The sequence below is a fragment of the Rosa rugosa genome, chromosome 5, assembly GCF_958449725.1.
Source record: "Rosa rugosa chromosome 5, drRosRugo1.1, whole genome shotgun sequence".
In the NCBI taxonomy this organism is placed as follows: domain Eukaryota; kingdom Viridiplantae; phylum Streptophyta; class Magnoliopsida; order Rosales; family Rosaceae; genus Rosa; species Rosa rugosa.
In genome coordinates, this window is record NC_084824.1 from 40,219,815 (window position 1) to 40,233,289 (window position 13,475).

General features: G+C 36.8%; 2 protein-coding genes across 2 annotated transcripts in view; both read left to right on the forward strand.

Annotated features, from left to right (window-relative positions):
* Positions 1 to 5,138: 5,138 nt before the first annotated feature.
* LOC133711656 (uncharacterized) overlaps positions 5,139 to 13,475 on the forward strand; it is a 9,296-nt gene continuing 959 nt past the window's right edge. The window contains exons 1-10 of the mRNA XM_062137760.1: positions 5,139 to 5,472; positions 5,555 to 5,663; positions 5,747 to 5,855; positions 5,938 to 6,026; positions 6,219 to 6,341; positions 7,998 to 8,057; positions 12,128 to 12,739; positions 12,859 to 13,071; positions 13,171 to 13,263; positions 13,381 to 13,470. Of these exons, the coding sequence (XP_061993744.1) occupies positions 12,131 to 12,739; positions 12,859 to 13,071; positions 13,171 to 13,263; positions 13,381 to 13,470 (1,005 nt within the window). The 5' untranslated portion in view covers positions 5,139 to 5,472; positions 5,555 to 5,663; positions 5,747 to 5,855; ... (2 more) ...; positions 7,998 to 8,057; positions 12,128 to 12,130. The remainder of the gene's footprint in view (positions 5,473 to 5,554; positions 5,664 to 5,746; positions 5,856 to 5,937; positions 6,027 to 6,218; positions 6,342 to 7,997; positions 8,058 to 12,127; positions 12,740 to 12,858; positions 13,072 to 13,170; positions 13,264 to 13,380; positions 13,471 to 13,475) is intronic.
* On the forward strand, positions 8,401 to 11,857 carry LOC133711655 (uncharacterized). The gene is made up of 3 exons (XM_062137759.1): positions 8,401 to 10,795; positions 10,858 to 11,096; positions 11,210 to 11,857. The coding sequence occupies exons 1-3, from the start codon at positions 8,401 to 8,403 to the stop codon at positions 11,855 to 11,857; spliced, it is 3,282 nt and encodes a 1,093-aa protein (XP_061993743.1).

Consider the following 13,475-nt stretch of genomic DNA (forward strand, 5'->3'; position numbering starts at 1 on the left):
CATCACCAAATATGCACCTTACGCTCTGATACCAAACTGTCACGCCCCGGATTTTGAATAACAAATCCAAATCCGAAACATGAATTAATACAACTCACATAAATACAACCTGAATTTTTTTCTCAAAACAACCACACCTCACATCGCTCGATATTACATAAACCAAATCTCAAATTTGTTTATTACAGCACACTCTCACCAAATTATATTGTAAGGCTCAAATGAGCATAACTCACCTCACAATTACAATTGCTGTAAAACTAAAACAAATTCTCTAACCCGCACGATCACCGTCCTGATTCTCCTGACCTGCAGGATTACCCGCTACACCGTTTGAATAGTGTACCGGGATTGCAACAATACAAACCCGGTAAGCTTTTTGCAAAGCTCGTATGAGTAAATGAAAGGATTGCACGATTTAAAGTAACACAATCAACTCAAGCACATTTTAATTTTGTTTTGCATAAGAATTGAAGTGTACAACATCACTTCAAGCATCAATCAACTCACATCTCATCATGACTACTCAATAATAAACAACTTCTTACTCAATATATACTCACAGGCTTATGATTTATTTATATAAATCATCCCATGCAGTATATTATACTTACAGGCTTATGATTAATTATATTAATCACCCCATTCAGTATATCATACTTACAGGCTTATGATTAATTATATTAATCACCCCATTCAGTATGTCATGTCATACCCAAGGGCATATGATAACTCGTTTATCCCCCAAGCAGTATGACGGCAGACAGACTAGAGCTCTAACTGTATCGTAAAGTGTCACCTGGGCCAAGGTTCACCTTACGAATGACTGCTTTTCTCAATTCACTCGACTCCTCATTTAATTCATCTCAACGACTCAACTATCGCACTTTACTCAATTACCCATTATCATAGACAACACAACATCTAAGATAAATCACATATTCCAAGGGTAATGCTCAAAATATAACTCAGTAAATCACACCATCCAATATATATTCCACGTAAATATATATATACGTAGTCACCCACACAAGAGTGACCACTAATACCAACTATAGTTCACATGCAATAAAATCTAGAAATTCATTTTTATAGTTTAAATACATTTTACTTACCTATGGACCGTAGTCGATCAAGTCCATATAATTTAAAACAAATATTTATTTTCGTAAAACAATTTCCACAATTTCTCAATTAAATAAAATCACCGAATTTCGGTTCGTGAATGAACCATGTGCGATTTACTCACCTCGATATTCCCGCTGCGTCTTCAATTTAACACAATACACACCGAAATCGCTCACCCAAGGGAGACCGTCAATCACCTAATCACACATGACCTTAACTTAGCCAATAACTCAAAAACATATTCAAACGACAATCCAACGGTCGGATCGAAATTAAATGATGATCCAACGGTCGGATCCTCACGGATCGCCCTTAGGATTACCCTCCAAAAATCGTCACGAAGATCCAACGGTCGGATCTTCCTGAATCGTCCTTACTAACATCTTCACAAATTTATACGAAAATCCGACGGACGGATTCTCACGAATCGCCTCCCTAATCACTGTTTTGCATTTATACGAAGATCCAACGGTCGGATCTTCGCCCATGACCACACAAAGTCACCGGGACAGTCATACGATCAACATATTAAAATTTGAAGTAAAACCGATGGTCTGATCTTCGCAGATCGTAAACCGAAGATAAACGTAAAAACGTTAAATAGTAACGTCAAAACGTAAATTCACTATTTACCAACTTTTTCTAACATAACCTTGTAATATACCAAAACGCTCGTATGGATGCATAGATCATCGTACAGATAATATAAACTCAAAATATGGTCCGACGCGCCGCCACATGCGGAGGTCAGACGGCGGTCAACGCGGCGGTCAACGCCGGCCAACCACCTCAGATGCTAAAGTTGTCAACTACAAACTTCTTCAAAATACAGAATTGAACCACTTTAATACCTGACTTTTCCTGAGACAAGGTCTAGATCGTCCTAGATCAAGCGTTGAAGTTGGATTAATCTCGGCCGCACGATCAGATCCTAGATTGAATCAGAGGCGTCCAAAAAGTCAAACCTTGATCTAGCGGTCTACACTCAAAATCGTCATGCAAGGCTTATATGGGGATGATCAGGGGAAGGAGGACAACCCAAAAAGTCGAAGAAATCTGCCGGGTAGTCGCCGGAAGTAGGAGATCCGGTCGGGTCCGAATCCGTTTGGCTGAGCATCTTCGATCCAGGTCTGGGGGCAGCGGCTCGACGAAGCGATGGGAGGGGACGGCTGGGCGTGGAGCGGCGATCACGGGGGAGTCCGGGTCCGGGGCCGGAGGAGGCCGGAGGGAAGAGAACCAGCCGGGTCGGGTCGAACACGACCCGCCGGGTCTGACGAGAAACAGAGGAGAGAGAACGGAGAGAGCTGGGGGCTTTTCCGCAAAAAGAACTTTTTTCGTCCTTAAATGAAAATAAAATCAGAAAATTTCCTATTTATAGAAAATTCCCAATTTTCGAAAATTCATAACTTAATCATACGAACTCCGAATAATGCGTTCCACATGTCCACGAACTCGTATCGACGAGCTCTACAACTTTCATGAAGGAAGTTTTCCCAAATTTTGGACGTATAAAAAGTCAACTTTGTTGACCCCCTAAAAACGTTCGTTTTCGAAAATAAAATCGTTCGAACTAATTCCACAACTTCTCCAAGCTTCGTACTCGCTCCTACTATCGTGAAATCATTTCTAAAATCCATGGAATTTAATTTGGATTTTTCGGGGTATTACATTACCTGTCAACCGTCCGATTTCAATCGGACGGTGAGTGACCAAATCATCCCTGGTCAGTAGCTGACCAGGGGAACGCGGATGTTGCCACCCTACCATTTTCTTAGTTCACTCTACAAATATTTGAATTATTGAAAGCCTATATTACCCAAGTGCAAAATGACTAATAAGTACACTAATTTTCTAAAATTCAAATATGTAAGAAAAAATAAATATATAAGTAATTAATTAAATACAAATACTACTTTAATTTCTCATTAGATAACATTCATCTTTATCTTCTCAACCCAAATTTGAATTTATTACTATTTTTTTGTCTTTTTGTTGCCTCCTTATTGTTAATTTGTTAATTTACAAAACTATTACCTTTGACTTCATCAAAATCTTTGCAATAATCTTTGTGAACACCGAAAGTAAAAATTTAAAACACCAAGAAAAAAAAAAATTCAATCAATGAAGTGATCATAGTTGTAAATTTATTAATCTTTTTACATAGATTGAAATAGAGAACATTGAAATTCCTGATAAAAAAAAAAAAAAAAACATTGAAATTGAAAGAAAGAAAAAAAAAGGCGTAAATCAGATTATGATTTTATTAGGAAACTTTAATAAATTTTAATTTTTTATGAGTATACATTAAATGAGAGATTTTCGTTAAAAATATTTATTTTCTATGGATATGTCATATAAGGATATTTTTGGAAAGAGAAATAGGTTAAATAAGTAAATTTAATATTTGAAATTAAAATGTAGGGTATAATGAGTAAGTACGGTGAACAAAGAAAATGGTAGGGTGACAATAGCCGCACCCTTTTGTTATTTGTTAACTCATAAAAGTTTCTACTTGTTAAGCGAAGATTACAGAGTTAGTTGTGCTGATAGTTTCTATTGGGGATTTTAGTCTGAGTCTTAATTGTGGTCTTTTATTGTATGTTCTGGGAACTGACTGTTTTATCATTGATGTGTTCTAGCTTGTTGTCAATGTGCTTGTGAGCCATCCTCGCACGTAATCATAAACTTTTGGAAAACAGTGTGAAAGAGGATGAAATTCGTGTCGATGTTGGCTACTAAAATATATCGTACTATTAACTATAGGGTATAGTTAGATATGAATTTCTTTTGAATTGCTTGATGCATGAAACCGTAATGCAAATCAATACCATAATTGTAATCTACCAACACAAATATCTTTGACAAAAATTTTTTTTAAAAAAATTGCTTTCCAGGTATAAAAATCAAAATGTGCACATGCATGATTAAATACAGTAATTGAGCTTGACTAGTACTCTCATATTTGCACACTATTCCTTATGTTATTCTTACTAGCCCCTTAACATGTGCTCCGCACATGTCAATTGGCTTTTATTTATTTATTTATTTTTAATTAAAAAAGTTACTGCAATTTCTCTCCTAATTTTGGGGAAGCTTCTTTTTTTTTTTTTTTTTTTTTTGAAATAGGGTCAGTACGGCTGCCCTTAAGCCTTGACCATTAATGAAACCTCAGAATACATGGGGGGGACATGAGACCTAAACCCCAAAATACAATAAGCATAGAGAGAACATCCTAGATTAAAATCGGGATTCTCCACAAAATCTATGTATTCTAACAAGCACCAATTAGCGAAGAGTGCAACATTGGCTACTCTATTCGCTTTACAAAGGTGGTGACATACCGGAAAGATTTAGTTTTTAATTTTTTTTTTTTAATTCTGAGTATGCCCTTAAAGGCAATACACATTTATAACTGTTCATTCAAAGATCTTGTTATAAACTAGAGAATAAGAGAGAGATAGAAGAGAGAAACAAAATATAGGAGGAGGTAGAAGTCTGTATTTCATTCTCATTAGACCCTTTATATAGGAGTGATGTTTACATCATAAGGACATAACTAACACTATGTCAATAAACCCATCAGACGACAGAGCTCAGATGACAGAATGATGGTTTTCTGTTGTCTGAATAATTTTAACGACAGAATGAAAAAATTCTGTTGTCTGAATATAGTGTATATCATGGTAAATGAGGTTTCTGAAAAAGGTTTTGTTTCAGACAACAGATTTCTGTTGTTCATTAAACTGAGATTGATTTAGTTTTGGTTGTTTGAGATTTTATTTTGTGTGAAAGGAACTGTTTCTAAAAGTTGTGTTTCAGACAACAGATTTCTGTTGTGCAAGAAACTGAGATTGATTCTCACTTGTTTGGTTTTTTTTTTTTTTTTTCCCTTCCTTTCTGTTTTTTTTTTTGGCACAACGTGAAGACATATTCGTCTAACACTTAATCATATTTTGGCCCGACAAATTCGTCAAACTGATAGAAACCTAGAAACAGTCTCTCAGCTCGCTTTCGCTCTCAAACCAATTTTCTCCCTCGCTCTGGTACACAACAGAAATCTTTGTAAGGAAAACCCAATCCAACATCAATCTCGATCGATTCATGGTAGCTTAAATCTTAGCCATCTTCTTCTTTCCCTTATTTGCAGACTCCTCTTCGATAAGCTCGACGAGCTTCTAACTGTTCTGTTCAATGAATCAACCCTAAGTATTCATCTCACTTTGCCTAGGCAGCAACACAGGCGGTTTAAGCGGAGCCTGTTATCTCTTTAACCCAAAAGCTGAAGAGAAAAGTTCAAGGCCAAGCCTACTGATTACTACCACTTCTCCACTCACGAAGAGATGGGTATTCAATCTCTCTCTCATTCTTTCACTTTTTCCTCTATTTCTATATATTTGCAAGGTCTCAGCTTCTTGGTGTTTTCCAGATCTAGATGAATTTGTACATGAAGAGATGGGTTGAATCCAAAAGCTAAAGAGAAAAGTTCAAGGGCAAGCCCACTGATTACTACCACTTCTCCACTAACGAAGAGATGGGTATTCAATCTCTCTCTCATTCTTTCACTTTTTTCCTCTATTTTTATATATTTGCAAGGTCTCAGATTCTTGGTGTTTTCCAGATCTAGATGAATTTGTACATGAAGAGATGGGTTGAATCCAAAAGCTAAAGAGAAAAGTTCAAGGGCAAGCCCACTGATTACTACCACTTCTCCACTAACGAAGAGATGGGTATTCAATCTCTCTCTCATTCTTTCACTTTTTCCTCTATTTTTATATATTTGCAAGGTCTCAGCTTCTTGGTGTTTTCCAGATCTAGATGAATTTGTACATGTTTTGCACATTCCGATTTTGAATTTGGAGTTCAATTGAAGATTCAAAGCTAGTTGGTTCAAAAAAGAGGTAATTTTACTCCTTCATTTTTTCTCTTGCTTTACTGGTAGTGGCAGTATGGCCTTCCCTCTTCGGTCCTCGCTCTTTCCTCATCTATGTGATGAAATTGTTTAACTTAAATTATCAGTGATATAGTTTTATCCATGTCTTTGCTTTGCTTTTTAATTTAGTTGTTTTGTTTTTATATCAATTTTTTTGCAGGTTAGAGATTTGGGGAACCTAATTGGGTTGTACACAGAGTGGCACTCTCATTTGCTGCTCAATTACTCATTCGATCAGTTTGTGCATGAAGTGCAACAAGTGGTGGCCACAAAAAGAGTCAAGGTATCTGATATCCTCCTTCTCGCTCTTGATTTTAGATCCTTTTAAAAATTTGCTTCAGATTTTGATTAATTTTCAGTCTTTTTGAGTAGATGTCTCTCAAAGAATTGAGAGAGAGATTTTGATTACTTGTTTTGACAATTTCTTTGATCACTAAGTCATGTGTTTGTTCAATAACTGGGATTGTTTGCAAATGTTTCATGCACTAGCTGCAATTTGAGGGCATTTCTACTTGTAGTTATAGAACAGTAATCTGAGATAGAAAATTGAAATACAAATTACTTCTTTAGTGATGAAGTTAACATTGATTTGTGGAGGTCGTATTTACGTTTATATGTAGTGTAGCTTTGATATTCAATAGATTCTTCAAAGTAGTGGGTTAAGCTGTTTGGGTAGTTCTATGCGTGATAAAAGAAGGAACTAAACATATTTCATATAATTGGCTCTATGGAGTGTGTTTGTGGGGGGGGGGGGGGGGGGGGGTGAGTGTTACTTTTTGTAATATAACCTTATTATATATGACATCCAAATGCATCAGAATAAAAAGTAGCATGTAAAGGGAAGTGGGCTCAGGGTTTCAAAAAGAAGATGGTGGAACTAAGAAAGGTGGAAATCTTATATGAGTTGTAAAGGTCGTACCATTTATGTGCCATAACAGTCCTACTAAAAACAGCTGATATTGGGTAAAATATTTGTGTTCGATCCCTCTTTCTTTGCATATAGTGGGTGCTTTGTCAAAAGTGAGCATGTAATTCCTTGTTGTCTACATTAGGCACCACTGCAAAAGCAGAACCAATAAAATCATTCATGCTTGGTTTATATGAACCGGTAATATTTGTGCACATTAACAGAACCATATAACTTATGATTTATATGGTACATGTTTTCCTTGCTTGATCTGTGTGATGCATTTTAAAACTGGTTTCTTCTCAAAATATTTGGGGCTTGTATTTTATTATTGCATGTTAATTAATTATATATTGTGGTGGGATTTGGTATTATAAATTTCATATATTGATCTAATTGGCTAATTTTAGATTGATAAATGGTTAATTTAATAATAAGCAGAATAAACAAAACAATTCTGGCGAAGAAGGCAAGAAGTATAAGTGAAACAATTCATACAAAATGGGTTTGGAAGTTATTAATAGCCTTTCTTTTGTTATTCGATCACCTTATGGATTGGTCTTTGATCATCCCCTTTGTTTGTCTAGTTATTTATTAAGTAAGAAGCTATTTTTCTATATTCTAATAGCTATGCATATTGTTTGATCTCTCTGACTTGAATTAAAGACCCAGTACAATATTGCTATCCAACTTTTGCTAAACAACATATATATATATATATATATATATATATATATATATATATATATATATATATATATATATATTTAATTACACACACACCATATTATATATGCGATACCTGAATCGAAAAACTTTGCTACATGTCTAATAAAAGAGCCACAGAGAATGTGCTAGCTTGCATATTATAGTAATTAAGTAACTACATTTTTTGGTTCCATGAATGTGCGTAATGTGCAATGATGATCCAATGAGATTATTGGCATATTACCAATTTATCATGCAAATATTTAAACCTTTCAGCCCAAATTATTGGTCATCCAATATATCTTAACATGTTCTTGTATGCAGGTCTATTTGATACTTGACTAATTTAGCCTTGCTGGAGAGCTCCAAGAAACAAACAAGAAGGTGAGATTATTTGATCTATCCTGCAATCTTTCCACAATCTTTCCACATTTATCTTTTTCTGAAGTTAAAGATATAAGTGACTTAAATCATAATCTTGATAACAAAGTTTTTAATTTGCTTTGTCTAAAATGGTCTTCTTTGGTAACAAAGAATATTAATAATCTTGATAGATCTGGAAATGAGTATAATTCAAGGAAAGTATGCAACTGAAAAATATATGGTATGCAAAATGGTTTAAAGTTCCTAACAAATATGTATTTTCCTCTTAGTTTAAGTATATATCATGATCTTCGCTAGATAAAATGTTAGAATTCTAATTGTTTTATATGTTTGTATATATAAGATGGATAAATCATGGATGAAAGAAGATAGAAGATCACTAAAGTTTCAGATAGGACTTGAAGAATTTTTTAAGTTTGCGTCGGCTAATGCAAGGGACACAAATAGCATATGTTGCCCTTGCTTGAAGTGTTGTAACAATGATTTTTGGTCCATAGGGGTGATTAAGGACCATATATTTTTTAATGGTATAGATGTCAACTATAGGCATTGGAAGTGGCATGGAGAACCATCAACTTCTGCCTTGAATGTTGCTAGAGGGGATTCTGAAACAGTTGAGATGAATCCTGATTTTGGGATAGAAGAGGATGAAGAAGGTATGAAGGGTAGTGAGGATGAGGGGATTTCGGAAGACTCGAATGAGTTTAGGAAGTTTGTAGAGGATGGAGATAAGCCCCTATATCCTGGTTGTACTAAGACAACCAAGTTGAATGGCTTGATACAAACATTCAATCTAAAAGCTAAACACGGCATGACTGATGCTTGCTATTCAGACATGTTAATTATGATTGGCCTATTGCTTCCTGAAGGGAATGAGTTACCAGGGTCAGTTTATGAGGCCAAAAGAACACTGCGCTCATTGGGGATGGAGTATGAAAAGATTCATGCTTGTCCAAATGACTGCATCTTATATAGGTTGCAGCATGCTGATGCAACAAGCTGCCCCACTTGTGGTGAATCAAGGTGGAAACTAGGCAGGGACAAATCCGAGAAAGAAGGGGTACCCGGGAAGGTATTGTGGTACTTCCCACCGATCCCAAGGTTCAAAAGGATGTTCCAATCAACTGTTTCAGCAAAGGAACTGACTTGGCATGTCAAGGATAGAAAGAATGATGGAATGATGAGGCATCCAGCGGATTCCCCGACTTGGAAAATGATTGACACAAAATGGCCAGATTTTGGTGTAGAGCCTAGGAACCTTAGACTAGCTCTTTCATCAGACGGGTTTAACCCACATAGTTCTCTAAGTAGCAAATACTCATGCTGGCCTGTTATACTTATCACGTATAACCTTCCTCCATGGTTGTGCATGAAAAGGAAGTACATGATGTTGACATTGTTAATTTCTGGACCTAAACAGCCCGGAAATGATATCGATGTCTATCTGCAGCCGTTGATTGATGATCTGAAAGTGTTGTGGGATGGGGTTGAGAGAGTATATGATGCTGTAAGAGGAGAGTATTTTACATTGAGGGCAGCACTGTTGTGGACAATTAACGATTTTCCCGCATATGGGAACTTATCGGGAAGCATTGTCAAAGGATACAATGCTTGTCCAGTATGTGTTGAAGAGACCAAACCGTATAGGTTGAAGAAGTCTAAAAAAATGGCATTCATGAGGCATCGAAGATTCCTGCCACGACATCATCCATATCGAAAGCAAGCTGCTGCTTTCGACAACACTGTAGAGGAGGGTGAAGCTCCTAAACCATTAAGTGGAGAGGAGGTTTTGTCAAGAGTTCAAGGTCTTGATTGGCCATTTGGCAAAAAAAACCCTCATCCCCCTTATAAGGGTCTTGAAGATCAAAACAGACCTTGTTGGAAGAAAAAGTCTGTTTTCTTTGAACTTGCATACTGGAAACATCTTCCGGTAAGACATAATCTTGATGTGATGCATATTGAGAAGAATTGTTGCGATGCTATCCTTGGTACGTTGTTGAATATTCCGGGGAAGACTAAGGATGGGGCTGCTGCTCGTTTAGACATGGTTGATATGGGTATACGCACTGATTTGAAGGCTACAAGCACTGGAAAAAGGGAGAAGTTGCCTTTGGCTAGTTGGAACTTGTTCCTTGATGAGAGAAAGATCGTTTGTAGTTCATTTTTCAATATGACTGTTCCGGTTAGGTTTTCATCCAATGTACGAAATCTGGTGTCAATGGAGGATTTAAGACTCGCCGGTCTTAAATCACATGATTGCCACACTATAATGCAACTTCTTCTCCCAATCGCACTACGTTCAGTTTTAGAGAAACCGGTTCGGTATGCAATTATCCGGTTCTGCCTATTTTTCAAAGCAATATGTAGCAAGGTGATCGATGTTTCAAAGCTGGAACAAATGCAAGCAGACCTGGTTGATACAGTTTGCCTGCTTGAGAAGTTCTTTCCACCCTCATTTTTTGACATAATGATTCACCTAACTGTTCATCTCGTTAGGGAAGTCGAGTTATGCGGTCCGGTCTTTTTTAGATGGATGTACCCTTTCGAGAGGTACATGAAGGTGTTCAAAGGATGGGTGAGAAATCGACAATTTCCTGAGGGCTGCATTGCAGAGAATTATATTGTTGAAGAGGCAATTGAGTTTTGCTCAGAACGTATACTTCCTGAAGATGCTACCACTGTTGGGATCCCTTTGAGAACCAAATCTGGGTTTTTAAATGGCTGCAAGCCGTTGTCAGGTGCCACCATGATTAGTGTGAATCAGAAGCAGCTAGACCTAGCTCACCTTTGTGTATTACAGAACACGGAAGATGCAATCCCATATTTCACGTAAGTGATATTAATTCTTCTGTTACAATTTTAATGTTGTACTATATTAACGTACACATTCATTTAGGTTTTTCTGCTCATTTCATGCATTTCCCCCTTTGCAGTGAGCATATGGAATTATTGAAGTTAAGTTTCCCAAGGTTCATCAAAAATGAAAAGTGGTTGAAGCAAAAACAGAATCTTACCTTTGCTGGTTGGTTAAAGGAGAGGGTACATAGCTTATTCTCTACTCTATTTTATTTAGGGTTTAGGAAGTAAATTATAAGTTTTGTTTGACTCAAAACTTGTGTTGTATGCTCTTTGACATATGATGTAATTTGCAGGTTGCAAACGAAATGAGATTTGCCGATAATTCTATTTCAGAAAGTATCAGGTGGCTCGCAGGTGGACCGAAAAAGGAGGTCCCTACTTTTAGTGGATATCATGTTAATGGGGTTGATTTCAACACTATTGCGCGTGACAAAGTCAGATCAGTTCAAAACAGTGGCGTTTTTTTAGTTGCGGATGCAATGCAAGTTGCTAGTGCAAAGGATAATAACCCCAAAACCGATGATATGGACTTCTACGGTAGGATACAGCAAATCTGGGAGGTGGACTACTACAAGTTTAGGGTACCGGTCTTTATGTGCGATTGGGTTGAGTCAGCCAGGGGGATTAAAGTAGATGAACTTGGCTTTACTTTGGTTAAACTGAATAGAATAGGGCATTTAAATGATCCATTTGTCTTAGCCACGCATGTCAAACAAATTTTCTACATAGATGACCCCCTTGATGATCAATGGTCAGTGGTAATACGATGCCCGGATAGTGACTACCAAGGGGCTGGTAATGATGAAGAGCTAGAAGATATTGAAGTGGCGCAGCACCCATTTATTCCTATAATGCCATCAATCGAGACATTTGATGATGTACTTGGTGAAGAGCCAAGCTCCTACATTCGAGATGGCAATGAAGGAATATGGGTGGATTAGTGATTAGGAAAAGAGCTTAGTGATCTGAATGTATGCATTTTACTATAGGTTGGGTTTCGTTGTTTAGTTTTATATCTACGTACTTTGTTAAGTTGCAATAAAGTTTTTGTTATATAAAGACTACTTTGATTCTTGCATTTCCTGCTTCACTATTGCTTTTGTTGATTTTTGCCTAAGTATTTGTTTCTTGTTTAATAATTAATTTCTGTTTATCTGAATAATTGTCATGTTATTTAACATGTAGCTAACTACATTTGCTCTTTGTTTCAGATAATGTCGCCGTCCACACGATCATCAGCATCTGCAAGATCCATAGCACTAAGGATTAGGAGTGCGGCGATGAAACGATCAAGATCAACATCTGCCATACCAATAAATGCAAGTATTTCAGAGGTAGCTTCCTCCCCCAAAAAGCAGGTGACTCCACGAAAAAAGACTACTGCACAAAAGAAGTATAAAACTACTAGAAAACCTTCCTCTCCCAAGAAGTGTCAAACTACATCAAGAAAAGTGAAGCTGATCATGACTGCTGAGTTGAAGAAAGGAGCATCATCAAGTAAGTCGTCCAAAAAGTCAAGTTCCACAAACAACAAGGTCGCTGCTCATGATGATGATGATGATGATGATGATGATGAAAACGTAACCGGTGGATTAAAGTTGTTGAAGCGAGGGATGGTAACTATGAGCCGCATCACAAATAGACTTATCCGAGGAAAGAAGTTAACTGTCAAGTTCAATGATAAAGGGGAACCTGTTGGTAAGGTGGCAAATGAAATGCAGTCTTACATAGGAGTGTTGGCTCGTACAAAGATCCCAATCTCAATACCGGATTGGAGAGACGTGGATCCAGACGAAAAGGAAAAAATTTGGGAATCAATAACGGTACTTATACTCATCATAGAGCTCAATTTTTTCAAATTACATTGACAAACACATGGTTTTAATGTTATTGGACCACTATTAGTACTCTGATTTGAAATTTATTTTTGCTACGTGTTTAGGATGCATTTGTCATACCTAAAGAATGTCGGAAAATGGTGATCACATCAGCTGCAAATAAATGGAGAGAGTTCAAGAGCAAGTTGACCAATTTATACATTATCCCTTACATGAATGAACCTGATCTCTTGGAATTTCCACCGGATGATTACCGAAGCATAACGAAGGACAATTGGCAAACCTTTGTTGCTGACAGGCTTTCAGCTAGTTTTCTGGTTTGTTGTTCATTTAATGAATTTTGGTTTTTGGTGGAAGTTGTTAAATCCTACAGTAAGTCACTGCAATATGTAATTTTCTTTTGGTTTGGTTTGCAGGAAGTACGTGAGGCCCAAATTATGAAACGAAAGGAGAATAAATACCCTCACCGTATGGCACGCAAAGGGTATGCAAATTTGCAAGAAGAATTGGTGAGTTTTAGTTAGATGGCTACTAACTTGCTAAATGTTTTTAATTATCAGTAGAAATATCTTTAGTTGATTATCTAATTGCTGATTTTTTTTTTTTTTTTGCTTGTGGCCATTTAGTCTAAAAGTATGCCGTTGGAACAACTGGATCGAGCTACAATGTGGATTAAGGCAAGACAAGATAAGAATGGTCAGTTCAAACAAGCTGAGGTAGA

Coding starts and splice junctions, on each gene's coding strand:
- LOC133711655 (XM_062137759.1), top strand. CDS start 8,401: ATGGATAAATCATGGATGAAAGAAGATAGAAGATCACTAAAGTTTCAG. Junction 10,796..10,857: donor TGGCTGCAAGCCGTTGTCAG/GTGCCACCATGA, acceptor TGTGTATTACAG/AACACGGAAGATGCAATCCC. Junction 11,097..11,209: donor CTGGTTGGTTAAAGGAGAGG/GTACATAGCTTA, acceptor TGTAATTTGCAG/GTTGCAAACGAAATGAGATT.